Source organism: Parasteatoda tepidariorum, chromosome 2, assembly GCF_043381705.1.
Source record: "Parasteatoda tepidariorum isolate YZ-2023 chromosome 2, CAS_Ptep_4.0, whole genome shotgun sequence".
Classification (NCBI taxonomy): domain Eukaryota; kingdom Metazoa; phylum Arthropoda; class Arachnida; order Araneae; family Theridiidae; genus Parasteatoda; species Parasteatoda tepidariorum.
The window spans coordinates 32,095,059-32,121,539 of NC_092205.1; the positions used below are offsets into that span (position 1 = coordinate 32,095,059).

Here is a 26,481-nt window from a genome sequence, read left to right on the forward strand (position 1 = left end):
CAAAAGCGAGAAACGGGCAGTGATCGCGGAAGTTTCTCTGGAGGGGGCTCTCTCCCTCCCTATATATATATATATATATATATAATTAAGCTTATGAGTGTTTATAACAATCGTATATTAAATATTCTCAGTTTCTTCTGATAATTGATGTTTTCAGGTTCTCTTTTCTCCGTAGTGATTAGTTAGAGTTTGATAGATATTTTGTTTTTCTCCAACTTAAGTAATACTTATGTGTATAGTGCGCAAAACGTTTCATCCAATGATCGTATCTTCATGTATTAGCTCTCTTGATGGTTCGAGAAGGTGACTTCAAATATGATAATTAGCTCGAGCAGATCATATTTTAATTTACGAAAATCATACACAAAAGTGTACTTTCTCTACATAAACATACCATTTTTTCCGACTGTTTTGGAATTCTGACTCTCAAAAAAGGGGTAGCCGAAATCTGGTAAATATGGTCCCATTAATTTGGTCAAAAAAGCGGTGCAAAATTTGGACCTCTTATTGGTAATCTTACTTTTTACGTATTTCACTATGTCTCGAGAGTTTTTTTATACGAATGGAAAAATTTTCGCACACAGTTATGAAATTCATTTATGCAAAGTTAATTCACGCAAAAAATAATTTTTGATAATTATTTTTTATCTTTTATTAATTTATTTAACAATAGTCGGAAAATTTTTGAATTGTAAGGTAAAAATTTTTTTACATCGTTTTAACGAATTTAATTTTACATGTCAAAATACAAAATTAGAACGACATCGTCGAACGATTGGTTTTTGAGAAATCAAATTTTTAAGAAGTACATTTTTAAGGCATTTTCAGGGATCTATTAGGTCATTAAATTTCGGGACTTTAGTGCAAAGTAATTTAATGATATAAAAAAGAGTTTAAACTTTTATTAAGGATCGCACACAAGATACTCCGAAGATTCAACTGATAGATAAAAAGTTACATTTTTAAAACACACTCAATACTACCTGATTTTTTCAGGAATTTAATATGATGATGCACTCGTAAGCACATTAGTAAGTGGTGCGATTTGAGAATGATAAGTTGATAAGTGTAAATGTTAGTTGGTAACATTTTAAGATATGGAAAAACTTGAACAGATTAAAGAAGATTGTAATAGGCACATAAGATAAGTAATTAATGTGAATGGGTATTGCTGTTTCTATTCAAAATTTGTTGTTGAATCAATTTTTTTTAATAAAAAACATAAAAATCTTTGCTGATTCCAGATGGCTCATGTTTGTAAATTGATTATTTCGATTGCATTTGGAAACTGAAATTCTCATTAAAATTCTTAAAATTATCAAGGAGTGCGTCAAAGTTTATACAGTAGTTTCGTTTAGCATTATGTCATAAGTATCATAAATTTATAAATCAAAGCATCGATTAAAGCTAATTTTCTATTCACACTTTAATGTATCATGGTATTCGAAAAGTAATAGATCCAATCATTCAAAGAACAAACGGATACATTACTGCTGTGAAAATTCTAATCACGTTACATAATGACAAAAAATGTGTAAGAAAGCTTGATAAGAGTTTACTTACAAGAAATAACTTAAAGTATAGATGCATAGGGAATTTGAGAGCTTTAAATATCAACTTTGATATGACGGACTTCTTTTACGTAAAAAAGCAACAAAAACAAATCTAAGCAATAAAATCAAATCTGATTAAAAGGTTAACATAAAACACAGTAATGCGATTTTTCAAACATGATGCGTTTTGCATTTAGTAGAATACATTATATGATATACTTTGCAATAAAACATAACTCTTGAACTTGAAGACGGTTGAAGGGTTAGAACTATTATGGTGGAGTTACCAATGAGACGCTTTCCAACAGGGAGAAATTTTTTGATAAAATTACCATAGTACACGGTAATGACATTTCTTATAAAAAACAAACAAATAGTTCTGGTTATAAAACCAAAATATACTATACTTAAACCATTCATTTGGTGGTTTTTCCGTTCTCAGGGTAACGCTTACCGAAAATTCTGGTTATCAAAATTATAGCTCTTATTATCACACATTTAGTAAAAAATACATGACTGAAATATGAAAATTTAACCGAATAAATGTTTTTTATTCGAGGCATTAAGATATGATAATAAAAGTACCAGATATACCAAATTTTATGATATATTATAAAACTATATTTTTTGTTAACTTTACCAAAATCATTACCAAAGTGTTTCGGTAAAAATTACCGAGCTTTTTGGTGTTTCCGACAATGAAGCACGACGATAAATTGTAATATATTGTGGTAGTTTAGACTATACTTCTTTTTTCTCAGTGTGGTTTTTACATACCTTAAACGCAAGTACGGATACGTTTTACTCTCAGCATTCCACAAAAGTGAATAATTCACGACATTTTTCATTTGTTTCTCAATTTAAGTTGAACATTTACTTGCTGTACATTTGATATATTCATCCGGCGTTCATCTCTAAAATAGTAAGATTTTTCTCTATATTTTTAACACGTAATTTTTCATTTTATTAGTGTGTAGTTTGATCAGTTTATCCGGTTGTGTTCGAAAATGTACTCAGGGACACTAATCTCAGGGGTTAATTTCGTTGAAAGTGTGTAAAACTCTTTTAAGCAACTCAGGGTCAAAGAACATATCAAGCAACCACCTAAAAACGAGCTTCTTTCGAAAAAAGCTTTTTTAACCGGAAATTAGCTGTTATCTAGACACGCAGAACGAAACGTACTGTGACGTGCTTCTATTTTTAGACAATTTCACGTCGAATCATTGAGGAGATCTTCGCAAAAAAAAAAGAAATCTAAATAATTGCGAATTACACGTTGTGAAGCGTGTGTTAATGTTTTTCTTTTTGAGAGCGTCCCTCATCTTCAGCAGACATCTTAAAAGAGACAGACGGCTATAACGCTTGCACGTGAGGTTGCGGTAGTTTGTGGAAAGATATGATGTATTGATGTTTATTTAGCGGTTTTCTACCGCTCTGCCTCCGTATTTATGGATTCCCAGAGGAGTCCGGGAAAGCCCGAAAAATAGAACTTTGACAATTTTGAACTTGAACTTCTTTTTTTTTTCCAGTCATGCATTTCTAATATAATATAATAATGTTAATATCTCAAATTTATAAGGAGTTAATATGGTTGAGTTTTTATCTTATGTTATGTCTTATGTTGGTATAGTTAAACCTAGTAGAGTTTTATGTGTGCCAACGTTCCTTAATAAATTTGTGGAATTTTCTTTAATGCATTTTATAACCGTCGTTGAACAGCCGACCTAATTTCGGATTTACGACTACCAATGTTTGACCCCGTAGCCTTGTAATTTTGAACTCAATCCAGAAGACAATAGAACTCCTGGATCAAATATTAGGAGAAATCTGCCTCAGTTTAGGACTTTATTGATGAAACTAACCCGTTTTTGCACTACACGGAGAAAAAACTCGCAAAAACCTCCCTCGGTTTGGCTGACGATAAGGGGACTCTAACCTATGATCCGTCTACCACTGAGGATATTTTAAGTCAGTATTGTGGTCCGTGTGAGCCGGTTTCGGAATTCGTATCAACCAGTCATTGTTAGGATTCGTACCTATTTCACCTTAATGGAAGGCGAACGCTTTATCACCTCTATCGCTCTACCACGGCACTCTTTAATGCAGTGTTAAAAGTTTTTTTCCGTTTTTCTTTTTGTTTATTTTAATCAACAATAAACTAGCTTGAGCTGCGTTGGCACAGGGGATGCGTTCGCCTCCAAATCATTTGAACTCGGGTTCGAATCCCAGTGCTGAATGATGATCGTCGGGATATGAATTCTGCTCCCTAATTACACTGACCACAAAGCTGATGCAAAGTTTCCTCGGTGGTAAACGAATCATGGGTTAGAATCCCCTTGCCGTCGCGCTTAACGTGGGAGTAGCGCATGACCATTTCTGTTCCATGTAATGTATATGAAGGTTAGTTTCATCAAAAGGTCCTCGATGTAGGCTAGTTTAACCCAAAGCTTGATTCAGGATTTCAGTTGTCTTCTAGGTTGGGTTCAAATTTACGAGGTTAAGGTTTTGGACATTGATAGTCCACTCAGAATTGGATCGGCTGTTAAGCACCGGTAATAAAATAAAAAATAAACAAGCTTTTCTCTGTTTTATGAAATGAGGCTAAGAGAAGAATATCATATGCAAATTCGCAGGGCAAAATTGTAACAAGTTTATTGCATGCCTCTCCACAACAAAATATTTTTTTCAAATAGAAACTTAGAATCTTTAATATTTTCCCAGTTAAAATAATGATAAAAAAAAAACTTTGAAATTGAAGCTGAAATAGGAAAAAAAAATTGAAAAATCATTCAAAATAGTTTATTACTGTTGCGGAGGGAAGAACTTGGTGATTAAGTCATCATAATTCCAGAATTCGGAACACTTACTTGAGCAACAAAGAATTGGACTCTAACCAACCGATCCATACGAAGACTTAAAACAATAGAAAGAAGTATAGAAAGACGTGTACCCGGTATAGCTAAAAATAAGGACGAAGGAGAGACAGATACGATAGTAAATAAAGATTTTCGATATCCCCACGAGAATTAAACGTTTAAAATAACCCTTTGGACTATTCCAAAGAATTGGCAATTACTGTACTTGCCTTGAACTGCAGTAATTGCAATCTTAAACGATTAGAAAAACCACCTGAAGAAAGGTCAAGTGAAATAAGAGCAGAAGGCTTGAATTGGAGAGCAAGAGCAACAGATCAAAAATTTCGAGAAAAGCTGGCACTCGAGCAAGAAAAAATCTGGTAAAATTACCGTACTCTATGGTACTGTCCTATCATTATCAGGAATGTTTCCCAGATTGTCGTTAATAGCTTATTGTGCAGCACTAGTGCGAAGTGAATTAACTACAACTACAACAACAATGACAGCTATGGTAATGACATCTCTGGGAAAAAACAACATAATTTTGGTAATAAAACCCAAAATGTGCTATATTAAAACTATTCATTTGATAATTCATCTTGGCGTAACAGTTAACAGAAAATTCTGGTTTTCAAAATTATAGTTCTTATTATCACATATTTAGTAAAAATTACAAAACTGAAAAGGAATTTAACAGATTAAAAATTTTTATATCACATTTTTTATATTTTTAATATCTAAGGTATCATGAAAAATTGACAAATTTAACCACATTTACAAAATTTTATCACAGATTATTTTATCACAGAAAATGTTATCCCACCAATTTTATTCTTAATTTAACCAAAATCATTTCTGAAGCACGTCGGTAAAAATTAGTGAGTTTTTTGATGCTTCCATAGAACTAGAAAAACGATAAATTTTACTACATTCAGGCTGTTTGGACCATACTTTCTTTCAGTGCAGCATTAATGTTATTTAAATAAGAATTATGCCCATAATCTCGATCACCTACCTATGTAATTGATGCTACTTAAATTTAGCTATTTCTGCATATGTTACAGCCAAAAGCAAAATTTTGCTTTCTAATAATTGGCTGGTTATTATATAGTTATACTCAGGGGATTAATAATGAGTGGACTATAATAATCACATAGAAAGCAGTGGATTGGTAATGGTTTAACGGAGGAAATTGATTTTTTGGTTTGGGGAAAAATGGTTGTGTTAATTCGTAAGAAAGCACGAAAAAGTTTAGTGTTTAGAAATTCAGTATATTTGGTTGATTCCAAAAATTTTAAAAATAGAACAGAAAAAATTTCATTGTTTATTTCACCTGTAAGTCAAAGTGAATTGTTTCAATAGAAATATTGAAGATTTAAATGAGCAGTTATATAAATTATTGTTATGTATAATGTTGTATAAATGATTGCAAGACATATATCTTGTGTTTCGTTCTCTAAATTATTAGAACACTAAAAACTAATAAAATACAGACATTAGATCTAATTTTAAATTGAAAAACGCCTTCAATTGTTCTTTTCTCATGCATAGATACATTCTAAACTGTATGTCACCTTCAAATTCAGTTCTGAGTTCTTCAATTTCTCTTCTTAGTTTTTCTTCTAACGGACTTTCAAGAAGCATGAACACAAGTCCTCCCAATAAAACGTAACCAATAAACACTATTAAAAGACCAAATAATTCTTTCTTGCTGACGATGATTCCCTGAAATTATATAAACAAATATTCGTTTACATGGGATTTCCAACATTATGTATACATATATTAAAAGATTTATTGTGAACACTTAAAGCGGAGAAGCAAACCGATACATTCAGCAGTGGCTATGGTTTTATAAATTGTTTCCGAAAACTCACGAAAGATTTGATTTTAATGTTATTTGTACAATAAAATGTTCCCATTAAAAGAATAAGACAGTGGAATAGCTAATTATAAGGAGATATTTCAAAACTGAGAGGTACTTGGAAGAGTAACGTGTTTTTATTTTCGTGAAATGTTTGGAGTTCCTTGGCTTCTAAATTTCTTGTTTTGATGATCAGAAATGATTACCCAAATAAATTTAACAGAGCAAAAGCTCTTCTTTAAACTTTTTATAAATATAAGGTTTATGCAAACAGGAATCCTACAAAATCAGTTCAGATTTATGATCATTATCTCGATATCGTATTCTTTTCATAACCCTAATTGTGCAATAACTCTAATTTAACTTAGAGCTTATATTTTTTTTTCAAAATAACTTTTCGCAGCATTTTCAGGATAATAAAACATCAGCAACATACAAACATATACCATAAAAATGCTCGTACTTGCGTGCGTTTATGTTGCATGTGTTCAGTAAAAGTTACATAAATATTGACTGATTTATATTTTTATATTCATCATTATATTGATGAACATGAAAATTTCCCCCCAAAAATGTTTATACTGAAATTACTCAAAGTGTATTGCAATGACACGTAGAGGGGCAAAAAAAGAGTCCTCAAGCGTTTAAAGAGTGAAGTGTGCAAGGTCAATAATACCACACTCATCAATATTTTATTATAAATCTCAATTGCATTTATAACAAAAAATTAACAAAATTTTTTTATAAGTGTAAATTGAGCGCCGATAGGACAACGTAACTTTATTTACAATTATGATGTTCGATGTGTTTCGACATTGAATATATATTAAATGCATATATTTTTCCACGTTGATGATGCATTTTATAACTAAATTTAATTATGCTTATAACTATGCATTTAACTAATAGATTGCTGTAAATATTAAATGTTATACTGTCGTCAATTGGCTTTGTATTTATTGAAACAAAATCACATACTGTAGGAAGTCTCAGTGCCTTTCCTTACAAATGTTTTCTCAAAACAGTCTTTTCGTACTGAACATGAACTTTACATGAACGACATGCATTTCAACTTAATATCTTTCGTTGATTGCTGATCTAGCCCAATGACGTTTATGCAAAATCTGAAGTTGCGTAGATGGCAACTTCTTTCTTCATGGCACGACAACTTGACTAAAGTCAACCTCATTGCGAATTTTCTGTGAGGTATATTCTGCTAAACTGACAAAACTAAACTTTTTAACTTGTTTCTTATAGAGTCCTTACTTATCTTAACTAAAGTGCTAGGATAAATTTATAGTAGGCTAAGAGCTAAAATTTACTAGAGTATTTTTAATTATTTTAATTTCTTTTTAAATGCGAAACATATAAAAAGCTTTTTTTGTAAAATAATTAGCTTTTAAAAGCTGTGATAGCTAAATTTGACAATTTTAAAAAGATATTTCTGCTATAGTGTACCAAATAATTAGTTTTTTACAAACAGTTTTTTCGCTAGGTTATTTCTTGTAGAAGATTTTGCAAATGAATTGAAAATAACTTTGGAACAGCTTGACTAATAAAACAACAATTCTAGCGCTGTTTTATCTGGGCTCATAAAACTTTTAAATTTGAAAAATCTTGCCAAATTGCCATTTTTTTGAAAAAAATTAAAAGAATAATGTAAGTTATTTGTCTGTTATAAAGCCCAGATAATTCTCTGCGAAAGCTGGTTTACACTGTTTAAAATTATGACTTTGCTTCAGGTTCAAGGCACTTAGACAATCAATTATTATTCTTTTTGGCAGAAGAGCTTCGAAAAACACTGCCAGACATGATTTGGGAAGTAAGTAAGCGAGGATGGTAAAATTTTCGTTAAGTGTAATAATAGACACATAACTCTTAAGTTCGAACAAATTCGAAGTTGATTGTTTTAATTCTCTAACAACGTTTGACTAGACTGTTAATACAAGATATAATAGTCACAATTATCAGAAGTGATAGAACTTTTCAATGCAAATATATTTTACCAAAGGTCCGATGAAATGACCTTAAGTGAAATGCTAGGAATCTTTCAACGTCTACGTGATTCTCTCTACCATCGATGTGAAGCCTGGTGGTCATTTAAGCTAGCATTTATTGTACAGCTTTCAATTAAAAAAAGATCCTCTGCCCTTTATCATTCGTTCTTATGGTATTCTATATTTTCATCAAGCATGAGCCCTCTCATGGCTCGTTCTTTGCTTTCTGATTCCATACTGTATGATGAATGTTTTAAAAGTGAAATCGTCTTCTTTCAGTTGTAGTCTTTATTTTTGTCACATTTTGTGTAATAAGAATTATATTGAGTTTGGATTAAAATTAGCAATAAAAACTGTTTCCAATAATCAATCAGCAATTAAAAATTAGCAAAAAAAAATCAGCAATAAAAACTGTTTCCAATTATCAATTATATACAATGGTGAATTTCTTATAAATATCAAGATCATAAATATCACAAATCTTTGCTTTCAGTGACCAAATATCTGTTTTTTCAGAAGTACAAACATTCTTTAAAATTATTTATATGAATAACAAGAAAATTAATAAAATAATAAAAACGATTTCGAACTATTGCATCAAACATTATTATGTATTTTTTGTATATTTGCCGCTTTAAGAAATAACTTAACACAAAAGCTATTAATAACGCATTGTTTTGTAAGAGGATGAAATAATAGAAATGTTTCAAAATAGATGGTAGCTTTTACGATATTTAAAGTTTTCTAAGAATTAGACAAAACAAGTACTGTTTACAGGCAGAAGAAAGATTTATGATTCTTCACTGTTTATTATATTAAACAAACAGTTGGAGAGTAATAAATGTTTAACATTTGTCTCTCTCTCTCTTTTTTTAATAAAAACAGACCAAACAAATGAAGTTTATGTTAATAGATGTTAAAAAAATGAATACAACACTATCTGTTTCTTTTATTAGACGTAACATATTTTTAAATCGTTTTAATTTATAAAATTTGTCCTAACTTTTGCTTAGAGTAACATAATTTCATAATTGATATTCCAATCATAAATTTTGCTGAATATAAACTTTTATGGTTGTAACTAAATAACTAAGAGAATTTACGATGGGAAAATTAAATTTAATAACATAGTAAATTTATTTTCCTTTCAAGTTATTAGATTGACAACAAGTTATTAATTATAAGTTATTATATTTAATTACTTGTAATTAATTGTTTTAGGTGATTGATGATTCAAAAAGACAAATTAAGAGTGTTAAAGTAGAATTCAATTTCATTAAAAATTCTTTACATTAAAGAGGAAAAAAAAATCGAATTTTCAGAAAAATACAATGTTGCGTGGTAATACAATATACGATAATTATCGAGTATATTAATATAATATTACACATAGATAACGATAATATTGTTATATCTAACAACTAAGATAAAATCTTAATCATTATTATAGCTATAAATTTTGTGTATCGTAGAATTGCGAGTGGAATTGATAAAGATAATTATAAAATAAAGTATAATTGTAGGAGTTAAAAAATGCAACAAAGCTGTTACATTATAACTTATTTATTATAAGGGTGAATTTTTAATTTTTCCTTAAAATATTTATTACATTATTATTAAATTAATATTAAATCGTCAATATTAAATCAAATAAATGAAAACTATAACGAAATTGTTTGAAGATTTTAATCGTTTCCATTAAAAAAAAAGGAGCTTAGAACTCAAAATTCGCAATTCAAATAATGAAAAAGAAAATCGATCCCATTGAATAAAATTCTAAAAAACACCACACGTACTCTATTAATAATTGTATTTAGCAAAATATTCGTTGAATTCAAATTGACTGATTGATAAATAACTGAACAAATTAGCCATCTTGAGGCCTTCTTGGAGGAATAGTGGAACAGAAGTAGGTAAAGAAGTAAAAGTAAAAATAAAAACAATAGATTAACAGTTCAAAACACTAAGAACAAAATATCATGTTATTTTTAAAAAACAAGAGTTTCAAACATAACAAGAGTTTCAAAAATAATTCATTCGAAACAAAGATCAAGTTTTAAAATATCGAGAGCATAAATTGAAGATTAAATGGTATTCATCCTTAACGATATTTTAAATGTCAATGCTATGATAAAATAAATAGCATTTTATGGAAAAATGTGGTATTATAAAAAACATCATAGCAATGCTAGGTCATAATATAATATCGAAACTCTTGATAATAATACAATGCCGAAATTTTATTTTGAGAATAACGTATGTTATAATATCCTCATAAATGGTGACATACATGGTGAAATACTATTTTTACATCAATATCATCAGCAACAATAATATTGCCATATATTACTACTAAGATAAAATTGTGATCTTTTTTTAGAGCTACAAATTTTGTATTACGAGGGTAATTAAAAAAGCATAATAACAGAATAAGATATTATCAATAGGTGTTGATAAATTTTGTAGGGTAGCAAAAAATATTAAACGATGTAAAAGAATGTAAATGAATTAAATTAGGAAAATATCGAGGTATATGTAAAAGATCACAATTTAATATCGTGATGTATTAATATTTCCTCTTAATTCTGATGTTAATTCTGTTGCTTAAAATTCTGATGTTTAACAGCATTAATATTATTCAAATCCTTAATCTTAAGTACCCATTTTTGTTATCAATGTAACATACTTTGAACGCATATTTGTATATGTTACCGTCGTTATATAAAATGTAGCATTCCAAAAAAATAACTGTTAATTTCACAGTGTGTCCGAAATCGGCTAATAATATGTGAAAAAAAATTATTTCACAGATTGCCTTGGCTTTGAAATGAATTTCTATCGGAAAACAAGTAAGATTTTTAGACAATGGCTAGGCAAAGTATAAAATACTTTTATCTTATTCATTGCCTTACAACACAAACACCATTGTATACAATGGATGAGTATTCCATAGAATAACTACATTTCTTATGCAAACGGTAACATTCACAACAAATGAAAATAATTTAGTATTTCATGTATGTTATTTATAAATTATTTCATCCTTAAGCACTTAACAAATATCTTTGAATGTTTATATTTTCTTTCCATTTATTTTGATTTTTTGTGTAATTTATTGGTTTTTTAACAATTTCGAATTAGTTACATTGTAAATAAAACGATAAAAATTAAGAAAAATTATATTGATCTTCAAAACTTTGACTTGAAAGCAATTTACTGGTTGCAAAATTTGTACAAATTTTTGTAGTTCTAAAATAAAAGAATTATTATGAATAAATAATAACGTGTAGTTAATGCCCAAACCACTTAGAAATTGCCATACTAATTTTTCTAAGTTCATTTATACTTATAGTTGATTTATTCTTATAGTTAATTTATACTTGTTAGTTGATTTATACTCATAATTGATTTATACCTAATAGTTGATTTATACTTATAGTTGATTTATACTTATAGTTTATTTATGCTTATAGTTTATTTATATTTATAGTTAATTTATACTATTATTTTTCTGTGCTTGCAATTTAAAACTATTTTAAATTTCGTTCCTTTCCAAGTATATTTGAGATAACTTTCTCAGAATTAATTTGATGTAATCAGGAGTAAAAAATCTGCTATAATAGTTTATTTTTCACAATGTTTTTCAATACATACATAAATTATTGAATGAATAATTAAATATATTTAAATTAACACGCCATTATTTCTATCGTTATATTCTACTATCCACTATATATATTTCTACCTATTTCGATACAAAAAATTTTACTTTATGCAAAAGTCTATTTAACCACAGATAAATTTAAATGAGTATTTTTTAAACAAGAAAAATAGGAATGCATTTTAAACATAGAAATGAAATGCTTCCATCATTTTTTTATTTCTCTGACAGCTGCAATATTTTGATTTTAGATGTTTACAAAATCAAGGTAATCTACTTGAATTTAATGTTTGGAACAGGTTGAGTCATGTAAAGCCTTTTAGCATTGAACAAAAAGCCTGTTTGATGAAAAGTTTTAACTTCCGGGATCTTTAGATCTTCAAACTACCCTTCAGATATTTTATTTTGAGCGAAAAAATGGATCTTTTCATAGATAGAAATAGGTATAGGTTTTGCAACATCACAAAAAAACAAACAAATAATGGCATTTTAGAATAAACAAAGATGGGTTTTTAAAAATTATATCGCACTAAACTTTTTATTTAAAAAAATGAAATTCTTAATAAAAAAGGAATTTCCTCATTGTAAACAAAATTTAAAGTTTCGGATAACTTACATATGGAATAATTACTTCCAAAATTCCATTAATTTCAATAGTAAGTACATTGTAAAAACTTCAGGAACGAATTGCTGCAAAAAAAGTACTGGTACTCAGGGTGCCGGTTCTTTTGACAGTGAAATCTATTTTTACCGAATCATGTTACGGAAGAAAAATTCTGATATACCATAATTTTTACAGTAATAATCCCCGTAAATACAATGTATCACTTTAATTAAATAAATATTAAGGTAAAAATTACATATAATTTTATAGATGATGTACCCAAAGTACCGCGACTTTAATCAGTAATTTCATCCGAAATTTTTACGGTGTGCCATTAAATATTTCATTTTTTCCCCATTTGTTTAAGAATGCATGTAAATTTTTCCGGCCGTTTTTGGATTCAAAAACCATTATTGTAATTTTTGTTTCATATTTTTTTCAAACAGAAGCATGTTTTTAAATCAAAATTATTTGTATGAGCTGAAATGACATGTCATAATAAAAAGGAGATGGGAAATTATAAAAGGTAAAATTTTTTACAAGCATGTAATTATGATGAGACATTATTGGAGATTAAAATTACAAATATGCATTTCTAAAAAATTAATAATTCAGATTTAGATTATCCAAATCATGAGTATGCGGGTAACACATTTATTTTCACTAAGATAACAATTAAGTTCATCAAGATAAACAAATACGTGATTAATTTTCATGATTCACACACCCTTTTCTATTTAGATTGGCTTACAAAATCACCTAACTTGAACAGCGAGTAAAATGTCGAAATCCACTTCCCCGCAATTTAATCCATTTGCATAACTAAATACTATATTTAAATTTTTAATTTTTATAAATCAGATGAAAGTGCTTAGTAAGTTAAAATAGTAATAGTAGTGCATTACCTTTTGAATTACAGCAATTCAAAAGGTATTCGTTTTTGCCTAAAATGAATGATTTTAGAATTTACTTAAAATATAATAAAATCATTATAAATTGATAAGCATTAATTAATAAAAAAATATAAAGAATAATAGTTGTTAATAATAAAAAATCATAAATTTCGTTAATTTTAAGGACATAAAGTTATGGCAAAAATATTAAGCTTACTTGAAAATATTGCAATGACAGCGTATCTGCAAACTATGAAATATTTGGTATCCATTATTATAAAAACAAATAATAGCTATCATTATTGAAATAACTCAGTTTATATGAATAATGTAAGTATACAGAATTGGAATAATATAATTTGTTTCACTTTGGCAGTAATAAGTTTTCAAAAGCGTAACAATAACAGTTAGGCAAAACACAAGCAAGGTTAACAAAAAATAACTTACTGGGGTATATTTCTTGACTGAATTGGATCTTCGACATATACACTTCTTTCGAAATATTACTGTGCGAAAAAAATATGCTCTATAAACTAAGCAAATAAATAGCAGAAAATGATATTATCGATCTTCAACTTAATTTATGTTTAGAATTATTTAGAGATTTATTAAGAATTATTAAGAGAATTATTTTATTGAGAAACTGAATATATCTTTTCAATGTAATATTTATATTTTGATTAAAATGATTCGTCTTTACATATCTGAATACATTTTAAAAATAAATCTTTTTCTTTTTTGAATAAACATTTTTTTCTTCTTAAATAGATTAAATTAGAATATCTAATTTATCAGTTATTAGACCAAAATCCTTAATTTTTTATTCTTTACTTTTCGAAGTTGATGAAAAACATAAGATCTTGCTTCTGGCATAATTTGAAAACCATCAATGAGCTTTCTATAATTATGTATATATATTTGATAATATTTGATAATTATGTTTCAATTTTTATGGGAAATTAAACTAATTTTTTTAAACCAAATTTCCTGAAATTTATTCTTAATTTTTATTGATCGTAAGTTTTCGAAATTTTCTAACGTTTCATAAAACCTTCAATTCTAAAGAATGAAAAGGTTAAAAGATTTATTACATCCTTTTTTCAGCTTGCAATAATTTTTCATAGTATACTAGAAATTATTCGTGACTACAAAAAATGATTTTTTTCATGCACACATAAATTACGCTGAAATCTAAATTATCTAAATTCTACAGGTTAAGATAAAGAAAGGAACAAATATTAAATAGGAAAAATAAAATATGTTCTAAGATTATTTTTTTGAAGAAAAAAATGCTAGTTATACAATAAACAGACATTTCTTTTCAAAAATAATCTGTTTAATTTGATTAACAAAGAGCAATTCAGGGAGAAATCATTTGCATGCCATGATTGAAAGTAATGCAAATTACAATATGGCATATGTGAACAATTCACTTTTTTGAGGAGGCAAATTATTCTTGAGAGGCTAAAGTTTTATCAATAGTTTAAGATTTTACTTATTTACATACTTAAAATAAGAAAGAAACAGTGGAATAACTTTTAAGTTAATTATTGGATTTCATTCAATCTCTGTTCAGTTATTTATCAATCTGCACGGTTGGCGAAAATAGCAAATATATTTATTCGTATTATTTAATGTAATAATTATTGATTTTTTACTGTACAAACTTCATACAAAATTTTAATGATTTAAATAGATGCAAATAATTAACATCAATTTAAATGTAAATTTCAAAAGTTTGAATGAAATTAATCCAATAGTTCCTGAGTAATAAAATGTCTTAAAAACGTATTCTCAAGTGCCTGTTTCTTAAGAGCCAAGAACCACTTGACCAATTCCATTGAAGTTATCCATTATAGTATTCTTCGATTTTAATATTCTTTAATTATAAATCACCTATTTATTATCAAAATTATTTAAAAATTTGTATGCGTTAGAATTTAAAAATTTTGGATTATAATTAAATTGAATGAATAGAAATAATAAAATTATTCTCTTTTGCTTGGATTATCTTTGAAGAAAGAAGTTTTAAAATTATGTGAAAAAAATATTTGGATTTGATTTGCATAGATAAATTTGAAGAAAGGAGAAATAAGTAAATATAATATCACGTGTCTTGTCTCAAGTGTAACTTTTGTCCACTATCCAGAACTAAGAACATATGAGGCCGCTCTCATATTTTCAGGGTCAAAATCCGGAGCCGTTTAAGGAAAAATGTATATTTATTACTTATTTATAGAAAATACATTTTGTTTTTGATTTAATAGCACATTTAGAGCTTATCTTAAGAAATTTTGAAATTAGACGTTAATGTGTAAAAATCCGATGATTAGATCAGAATTTATTTAGGGTGTTCTTTATTTGTATGCAGTACATAATGTTCTTCAACTCTTAAGTTGTTTCTTCTGCATTAAATAGTTAATGTTTTAGGCAAAGAAAATTTTATTCAAAGCTGTTGAAATGTAAGGCAGTGTGGTAGTAGTTTGGAATATGAAAGTGGTGATAAGGTTGCGGTGAGGAGTAAATACCTGCTTTAGCTTTACATTAGAGATAGGAAAAACAAAGAACGAGCTCTAACATTTTTCTGAATATTTACGATACTTATTAGGCAGAAAAAAATATTTAAATTCACTGTAATTGTGAGTACAAGTGGTTAAGATTTAAATTATATTGCAGTTATCAAGCACTTTAATTTTATGACGATCTGCCAATAGAACTACATATACGAGGGTCACTCTGAAATTTTTGAGACACGCGAAGAAGTAAGTTGTAAAAGTAAAAAAAAAAACAATAACGGCTTAATTTGAAAACATAAACGATTTTAGCACAGCAGATGATTTTTCATTGATCAAGTTTCTAGTTGTTTAGCGTAGAATAAATTTTAGAAGAGAAAAAAGAGCTGACGCAAGAACATTATCATGCTATGAATTTAAATGATTTTAAAGTGGGATAAAATCAAGAAGAATGCTTTCAACGGCTACAATTAGCATTGGGAAATAAAGGTCCATATCGAGCTACTATATTGTGATGGTTTATAGAATTTTACCGAGGTCGCAATTCTCTTCAGTATGAAGGACATCTGAAGGCAGTCGTCAGCAGTAATCCCGGATAACGTATCTGTACGGAAAATGTTAAAGGTTGACAATCGCTATACCTAACAAATGATAAAGAAAAAACTTAGCAACGGATTGGCTTCCATACATAAAATTATCTATGAAGAATTACATATGAAAAATAAATTTGCTGTTGGATTCTCCATAATCAAACTGAGCACCAAAAAGAGGTATGTGTCAGAATCAGCAAGAAATCCCTTAAATTGTTAAATGATGATGGCACCACAACGTTCTGAAAATTGGAAACAGGTGATGAAACGTAGTATACCATTTCCTCATAGTAGAATGTTGTTTCTTGACATTCCAGCATGTTAAGGAAGCAAAGTATTATAGTCATTGAAGATGATTCCATGCCGACAATGGTGAAAAGACAACATGCGATAACAAAATAACGTATGCCATTTTTTTCAGAAGTAAGGGACTTGTCAAAGCCATGAAGCTGGAAGGACAGAAGACAGTAACAGCAAACTAGTACATCACTGTCTTCCAGAAATTCTCCATGTTAGAACACTTATGCTCCCCATGTCAATGTATTTTCCCATTCAGCAAGATCAACTATTGAGTTTCTTGAACAAAATCCCATTAAAGTCATTGAATATCTACCTTATTAATTGAATCTATATGTGACTTCTGTGTGACTAATCTTAACTGTGACTGATATGTGACTAATCTTAACTTTGTTTTCATTCTAATGAAGAGATTGATGCGACCATAATGGCATTTTTACATAGATTCCAAGAAATTAATGGTTTGGGGTATTCAATCTTTGGAAAATTCGTCTACGAAAGTTCTTTGATGCTAGAGAAGATTATTTATTTCTGAAATTTCCTAAGTATAACTCTAAAAGTATAGGTGTATCTCAGGAATTTCGGAGTAACCCCAGTATACCTTTTTTACTATAAAACTTTTTATAATCATGTTTGTTTCATTAGTCCTAAATTCCTCTTGAAACTATGCAATTTCGATCAAACCTTTTTCCAAATGTTTTAAAGAAAATATTATATTAGTTAATAATGTAGCATGTCGATGTTCTTTAATTGGACTTTCAAGTGTACCAAATTTAAATAATGTTTCTCATAAGAATTTTTGAGATTTTTTATGATCTAAATACTTTCAACAAGTTCAATTTTCTATGCTTTTATGTTTGAGACAAACTTATAGCACTAAAAAACTTTTAACTAAAAGAAAAACAAATCAAAGAAGGCAAGAAAATCTTCACGAGAGACTCTTAAAAACTGTGGAAAATTTTACTTACGATTTTTAAAATGTCAGATGAAAAATGGCAACATTTTCTTATGAGTTGTCCACAATTTAATAATTTTCTAACAAGTTTCAGAAGAGGTTTGAAATATTTTATAATGCATGAAGTTTAATAACAACTTAAGCATAAATTAGGTTTTAAAGTTTTTTCTCAAACAGGAAAACGATCCGTTGATATAAACAAAAACTATTGTAGTTGATCAAAAAATGAACAGAAATAATTTTAAAGAAATTAATCAAAAGAAATATGACAGCTATAATCAATTCTTCCCCCCAAATTCGAAATAATATTTGAGAATGAAATGTTTTGGGAATCATTACTCTAGTCACTAAACTACGCTTGCTATTAAATATCAAAATTTTTAAAATTGTGTACGCGTAATGCATACATACACAAAAAAAAACCTTTTCAAAAAAAGTATTTTTAATTTAGATTTCAATATTTTTATTAAGTAATTGTTACAAAATAACCAAACATAAATAATTAAAAAATAACAAGCTTGATATTTGTGAAAAGCAGAAAATTAGGTTATTTTGAAATCAGAGTGGTTTTAAATTTTAAAATGAATTTAATATAACTTAAATTACCTAAGAAACTTTCATTTACCAGATTGTGCAACAGTTATAACATTTATATTGTGGAAAAACATCATTGAAACATTGTGCTTTAAAATTGCAGACTTTTCTCACATTATATACTGTAATGTATATTTATGTGAAGTATATTTAGTTAGAAAAGTAAAAATATTTCAGGTGTAGGCTGAAAAATAACGTTTTTTTGTTAGTTGAAATTTCTATACCTAGTCTGGTTTTGAATAGAATTTTTTTTTTCATGCATACAATTCAATTTAAAACCCAACCATTTTTTTATAAGTTAAGAAATTATTTTTCATAAATCTAAATATGCCATCTTCATTTTAAAATTGCACGTTTATTTGAATCATGCTTTTCTTTTTAAATATTTGTTTTTCAATGTCCCAACTTATTTTGATAGATGTGAAGCCAATGTCCCATTATATTTCATTTTTTTCCATTTCATTTCTTTATCATTTGTATATTAATTTAGAATAAAAAAAGGTCTAAATTAAATTTTATAAGCAATTACAATAAATACTCATAAGGCCTAGTTATTTAACTTAAACTGAATTTGTTTCTTACAATGCAATATGATTAATTATCTTTTACCAAATAAATACTTTTATTTAAGATCATAGTGGATTTATCTTCTTTGGTCGGACTAACTATTGGAAACTGTCTACACAATGATTTATCAATGGAGTATAATAAATCAAAATAGTATTGCTCAATTAAAATGTAATTTAGAGCTTAATTTAAAAAAAAAACTACATTCTAATTCACCCAATCATATAGCAACATTCTAATGAGTAAGTAATATAGATTAACGAATTAAAAGATAAGAAATGAGTTTCACACGTTTCAAATTATGCTTAATTCTTTTTTCCCTTTAAGGACATTAAGATATTTATTTATTAAAAATGTTTGAGAAATATGGATGAAAATTATTTGTAATTTTTATAAGTTTTAATTTAAAAAAATGTAACTAAATGTTCATAGGAAATTTGTATTTTTTCTTCGATTTACTACTAATTGAGTTATTAAAAATAAATAAATAAATATTTACTGCAGTTATCATATGTTTTTCATTGTTTGAAGTTTACAGATTCAGATAATCTAAATCATTTTGATGTAAGAATCAGTAATTATATTTCTTCTTTATATCAATTGTTATTTTGTTGCGATTTCACTGAAATTAAGTATTATTTATTTTGAAAGCAAACATTAAATGTAATAAAGTTCAAAAGAATTTAAAAGATTTTATGCAAATTTAGATATTTCAATTAGATACTGTCTTATTCAAAACTTTGCACAGACCTTTAAAACTGATACATTTTTGATAGGTAAGCAATAAATTTTGAAAATACCTTTGTTTTATGAACATTTCTCAATATCGAAAGAGCATTTGAAGGAAATTAAATATATTTCTTGTATTTAAATCTCCCTGAATTACTCCATGTTCAGCAATAACTATGATAAATTAATTTTCTTACAGTAAAAGATGGATTTTCGGATTCTTTTTTGAACAAAATGATAAAATGTAAGTTAAAAACTGACGTGAAACATACATTTAAAGGCAAACTTTTCTTAGAATGCTTTCTCAAACTTTTTTGAATTTTAATTATCTATCAAATTATTGCATGCTAATTCTTATGACGACAGAAAAGTGTGTTTCATACAATTTCAACAAAATTAAATAATTTATTTTTCATTTATAAAGTTTGAAAAAAATTAATAGTATTGATTCAAACGTATATGTCTTTCTTTCAAAAATTTTCTAAATTTATCTAAATGTTTTCGTCGATATGGGTATATATTTTATTTTTAACATAGTGAATTCCCCTCAGAACTTTTTTTTTTTTTTGAAAATAGAAAAACATTTCACGAATTTTTTTGTTATAAAAAGATAACGGCCGAAAAGACAGAATAATAAAGATATTATACTTTAACTATGTTGAATATAAAGTGTAAAAATATTACACTTTATGTGCAATATGCATTAAAACACAAATAATTTAAACGCGAATAACTAGTAAATAAATATTATGAGAATAAATAATGAAGGTATTTACTAATAATTATTATCCAAAAATTAAATTTCAATTGAAAGAGACAAAATGTTTGGTAAATCGAGTAAAGAATACCATTTTTTTTAAAAAATCAAACTTGGTGGTACGAAAGTTCATCGACAATATTTTATCAAAAACTTAATACTATCACTTTTACATACTGTAGAGTTAAAAATTTTCAAAAAGTAAAAAAATTTAGAAGTCTTGTTTTCGAAAATATGTGTAAGAGCAAAAATTACTGATGTGCACGTCATTGAGTACTTTTTAATAAATTAAATTTACGCGTTTAGTAATGTTTGTTTAAAATAGCCTTTTAAGCCTGGCAAAATGTAATTATGATAAAAAATTAAAATAAAAGGAACTTTAATTTTCATTTGGATAGATTTTAGCTTTCAGTTAAATTGCATGTTTATTTATGAATTTTTATATCATATCAATTAGAACATTTTTGAATTCATTGCTCTTTATGAAATACAGCCAAATATATGATTACTGATTTTTGATAAATGCTCTAAATTAGCATACTCATAGGAGTATATAAAACTTCAGATCGACTCATAACAATTTCCAACAGAATACTACATATTACTTTAATCAATTTTACTTTATTATGACAAATAGAGTATTTATAAAAACTTGTTACATTATCAAACTTAACTGAAATAACCTTACTCATTTTTTTTAAAAAATAATGCAGAATTAGAAATGGCATCTTAAAATGAAAAAAATCAGTATAGTTTTTTCCACAATCTACAAAGTTGAGTACTAATAATAGTATACGTTTCATTCCATCTTTTACCGTTAAAACTTCAATAATAATGAATAGCTTTTAACTTTGTATTCAATTTTCTGAACACCTAAAAATTTTGAATAATTTTAAATATTTGGATTAACATTTTTTACATTCTACTGTCTTAGATGCAAACAATACTTAACTTTAAATAAAAATAGAAACGAAAGCAGATTTAGTTTTGTTTCCATGTTTAAAAATTGAGTCACTTACCATTAGCAGACATTACACACAGCATCTAAGGCTGGTTTGTTTTATGAATAACTTGCAGAACTAACTTTAAACTTTTTAAACATTTATTTGTGGACTGAAAAAGACGTTCTTCACCTCAGGTATCCAAAAGAGTTTCTGAGGAAGAGGAATCCTTCAAAGGGCTAAATGGATTCATTCGCAAAAATGAAAAATAAAAACACTGCTTTTTCTTTTAATTTCCGCCTTTTTACTCAGAATTGGACTCAGTTTGGACAGAAGCCATCACGTGGAAGGTTTTTCTGACGCTTCCCCCAAAACCGAAAATTTTAAGAACGTTTTCGTCATGTTCTGTTGACGAGTTCAAGGGCCCGGCGTAAAAACTCATAATTTGTTTCGTTTTTAATAAAATGCGCACGTGTGCTGGAATGAGCGATACAAACATTCAAATTAAAAAATAAAATTATTTGCTTACTAAATGAAGTTAATGACTTAGTGATGCTTTTACAAACTGTTTTGTTCCTTTACAAACACAGAAAAGGGATAAAATATTTCGAGCTTATATGTTACTGCTTGTTGTTAAAACTTTTTTCGAAAACATAAAACTGCAGAAAAAATAAAAAAAATTAGTATTACACAACAATCAATAGAGATCTTTCTACAATTAAAATGACATTACGATATTTTTAGAATGTTTGTACGAAATCCTACTTATCACCTACTTAAAATTTGAAATTTAGTGTCCATTTACCCTATAATTTTACGGACAAGATTATCACTTTCAGGCCAAATGGGGATAATCAGTAAATTTACGTTTTTAATCTATAACTGTCACGTGATAGAGTGTTTTGACTGGCAAAGTCTGAGAGAAACATCAGAGAGACTACATTAGAGAAAAAATAATAACTTTAGCAACTCCTACTTAAAAATTCACATTGAATATACAATACAGAAATAATTGAAGACAGATTTGGTTTTTAGAAACACAATTCAATATTCCGAGATTTGGAATGTAAGCGGTGTGTTAAATATGACTTAACTCTAGACCGTTACAGTCTTTCATATTGGTTATCAATGCTTTATTCAATTTGGTCTACTGTTTAACGTTGGTTATAAAAATACTTCTTGCGGATGTATTACTAAAAAATAGATAATTCAGTGCTTTTCTATCTCGAATTATGTATGGATTTTTCATTATAAATTTACCTAATAATAACTTTTAAGTGATATAACTAAATAACTCTCAAACTAAGTGAAAGTTAGTGACAGGTGTTTGAATTAGACAAAAACAGAAAAAATAAGACAAAATATTAGTTTGAGTTACAAATTGATATTTTAGCGATATTTAGTTTCATTTCAATACGGTATTTGTTACAATATTTGTAATATTGAAATTTTATTATAGATTGAAATATGATACTTTCATTACCGCATATTTTAAATTTTGACTATCTTTAATAGACATTTTCTTAGTTCCTTCAAGAATTTTCCTCAAAGCCAAATCAACCTTTTTACTCAATTTATAACAGATTTAACACATTTTTCATTTGTTGTGATGGTCCTCATCTTTTAATTTTTCCGTATTTTCATGTCAGGTATTTTAATATAAACTCACGTAGAATTCCAAAATGTCCTCTATCTTCTCATTTCATGACTCATATAAATATTGCATATCTTATAATGATTTTTCATGGCAGAGGATACCGACCCCTTTAGGTGTTTTGATGATTCTTTTTAGTACATTCCCCCCATTCCTGGAATTAAATGAATCAAAATATTTATCTTGGTACTTCTTCAACTTTAGAAATCTTTCTAACTATCTGCTGTTAACCACATCAGGCAATTAAATCTTCTTGGGCTAATATGCAAAGATTGAATGAGTTGATTCTCCTCATAAATGTAGCCGCAAAAAAATGAGATCATCTAGTAAAAACATAGAAAATTAGTTCTCAGAAGACTCGCCACCCCTTTACCAACGGAGTTCTACCTCATCTAAAGAACGACATTCAAACGAAATAGCATGACAACGACTTCTGTCATCTAATTACTCTATTTACGTCTTTTGGGTGGTTGCATGATGCATGATCTCAAAAAAGGCTTATTCTTCTTCCAAAGAAAATATGAGATATGATGTATGTCCACGTCATTCCTCTTCACAGCGTCTTCTTGGAACATGCATAAGCTTTGGACTCCCTTTATAGAAGTGCAGAAGGTCCTGCACCCCCTCCCCGTGCGACATGACATTAGTCAGTAAAAAAAAAAGTCCTAAAATCAATCCTTTATCAAGCTTACAGAGTAACATTGTACTGTTGTAATATTATGTAGAAATATATCATTGTAAAACTAACTCGTATAAACCTTTATACTTGGTAGTTGCAATGCTACTTTTTCAACAGTGGCTTGATTTACAAACTAGCAAAGGTGTTGTGATTAGAAAGATTGTGGGAAAATGTACGAACTATTGCTTATTATAATTCCAATTTATTAGTTTATTAATTCATATAATCACTTTAGTATAAGGTCAGGTGGGGTAAAGTGGATACGTGGGGGTAAAATGGAGATAACATCTATTTTATAATTTTATATTGAGATAATTCGTCGATTATTTTTTGAGACATTTACTGGGATTGAGCCAATCATTTTTTCTCAGTCTTAAAAACTGATAAAATGTTTGATGTTTGCAAACTATCTATTTATGATTAACTTATGTAATATGATAGCTTAAATTGCTGATGATGAACTTTCTTCTAATATCTTTAAAAACCGGCAAAAAACTATTAATTTTGATTTAATTGGTAGAGAGACATCTAAAGAACCGATCTACTTAAAAACTGCTAATAAAGTGCCAACAGTTCAAATAAGTGCCGAAAGTTTTTATTTAAATCCTTGAGGAATAAGTTCCGCAAAATGTTGTAAAAGAAAAAAGGAACAATGCAAATATTATGCTTTAACATTTTTATTTCGGTAACAACTTACAATCGGAGCCCCCCTTATATTTGGTGATTTGTAAATAATAAACGTAATAATAAACGAAAGCAATAAACGAATTTATATGAAAATAAACCTAGAAACAATCAAATAATGGTAATTAAGAAATGCGGTAACCAGATAACAAAGTCATTGGAAACAAATACAACAAAGAATAGCATGGTAAATCAGAAACGGCAAAAAAGTAAAAATTAGCTAAAATTTTCACCTAACCAAGGGGGACCGAAAGTGCACCTTAATTTATATTTCTATTTTTTTAATGAATGCTTAAGTTATGCCCCGATATTTTGAAGTAAATCATTTTTAATAATAATTTTAAATATTGATGCAATCAGCATTTTTATACGTAATGCTTGCCGCACCCTTAAAAACTTGAAACTTAAGGAAACATTTCTGAAAAAAGGCTATTCAATTAATGAGAAAGTAACTGTTAACTGAATACTTAAATTATTTGCAAATAAAAAATTACAATTAATTGAGGAAATATTCTTTATTATTAAAAACATGGATGATTTTAGTAAAAAAAGTATCTTTAAAAATAATCCATTTATCAAATACAAAAAAAATTATTATGAAATATAAAACATTGAACTTATTTTATGCGAGTCGAAACGTTATTTTTATGCATATAAATAAACTTTATGCGTTGTTATTAATTAAATCGGTATTAAAAAGTGTGTGAGTAAGTTGAATTTATAATAAATTCTTCGTCGTCATTCTAAACGCACTTATTATTGTACTCCTTATTTAGAAAATGTAAAGTTATACACATACTTTTAAAAGTGTGTACATACTATATACACATATTAAATAAAAGTAAATAAAGTAAAGTTATACACATTATGTAAAGTTAAACACATTATGCAAACTTTTTTGGAAGACCAGCTTGGTCATTTTTCAAAATTATCTTATGCAGCATATAAACTTTAACGGTAACCAAGCCTAATGCATAGCACAGCTGTATTTAAATATTCTAATTCTTTAAACCCTTTCCCAGTTTTAACATCCTTATTAGTTTCAAATAAGGTATTAAACAAATGATCTTCACCGTCTGGTTGTTGCCCTCGTGGAAGTAATTTAATTTCAATTTTAACTATTTTCAAGAGATGTCCACGATATTGTAAAAGTTCGCAATATATTGAATTTTAGAAATTATATTTAAAATCTGTTCTGCATCCATTAAATCATACAAACCACCGTAAGTATGTGTTCGGGACATTTCAACATGGTAGGCAGAAGAAGTATTAAAACTATTTTCATGAGATTAGATAGAAAACTCATCCAAATGCTCAATTAAGAACTTTTACTACTTCCTCATGCATCTCTGGAGCCATAAGTTGAGTATCGTATAATATAGGGGCTATCACTCGAGGAAGGCAAGCTCCCTCATCATTAATCGGTATAACAGTGTGCGGCACCATAACGCAGTTTATGTTTAAAATTTCTACAGATATTTTAGAAAGGATCAAAAATAAATCTAAATAATTACTCCGTGACTAAGTTTTTATCAATCTCAAAGTTCTTGTAATCTCAAAAATTTTTGATATGAATAAAGCATGAATAATGACACAAAAATGGACATACTATAATTTCGGTTCTATAAACAATAACTTTCACCCGCTTCGAAAACATGAAACCCTTAGATGGACATTTATAGATTAAAAACTATAGTATATGTCTGTGAACTTATTTGAGCTTTATTTACTTTGTTTAGATTTAATCAGACGACCTATCTAACCTTTTTAAAACAGCAAATATTTTTTAGATATCAATTACTATCAAAATAAAGGTTTTGAATCTTTTATGCCTTATACAGTGATGTAAATGTAGAAAAATGTTTTTATTCAACTAAAGCTTTAAAATGTACCTCTTCAAATTACATTGTACTAATGAGAAGAAAGTTAATAGTTATATAATAGTTGTATGAAAGTTATATAAATATAGTAAAATACATAATGCGTTTCGCAGACAATACGATTCCAAAGCATATTTAAACATTATTTAAAAAGGAAATTGTACTAGTATTAAGCTTTAAAATTCTAAGAAAAGTTACATCTTTAAAATACACT

The 26,481-nt window shown here is 27.7% G+C and overlaps 1 protein-coding gene across 1 annotated transcript in view; it reads right to left on the minus strand.

Annotated features, from left to right (window-relative positions):
- LOC107436952 (potassium channel, subfamily K, member 16-like) overlaps nt 1-26,481 on the minus strand; it is an 80,412-nt gene that overhangs the window by 24,141 nt on the left and 29,790 nt on the right. The window contains exon 2 of the mRNA XM_016048791.3: nt 5,983-6,133. Coding sequence (XP_015904277.1) covers nt 5,983-6,133 — 151 coding nt within the window. The remainder of the gene's footprint in view (nt 1-5,982; nt 6,134-26,481) is intronic.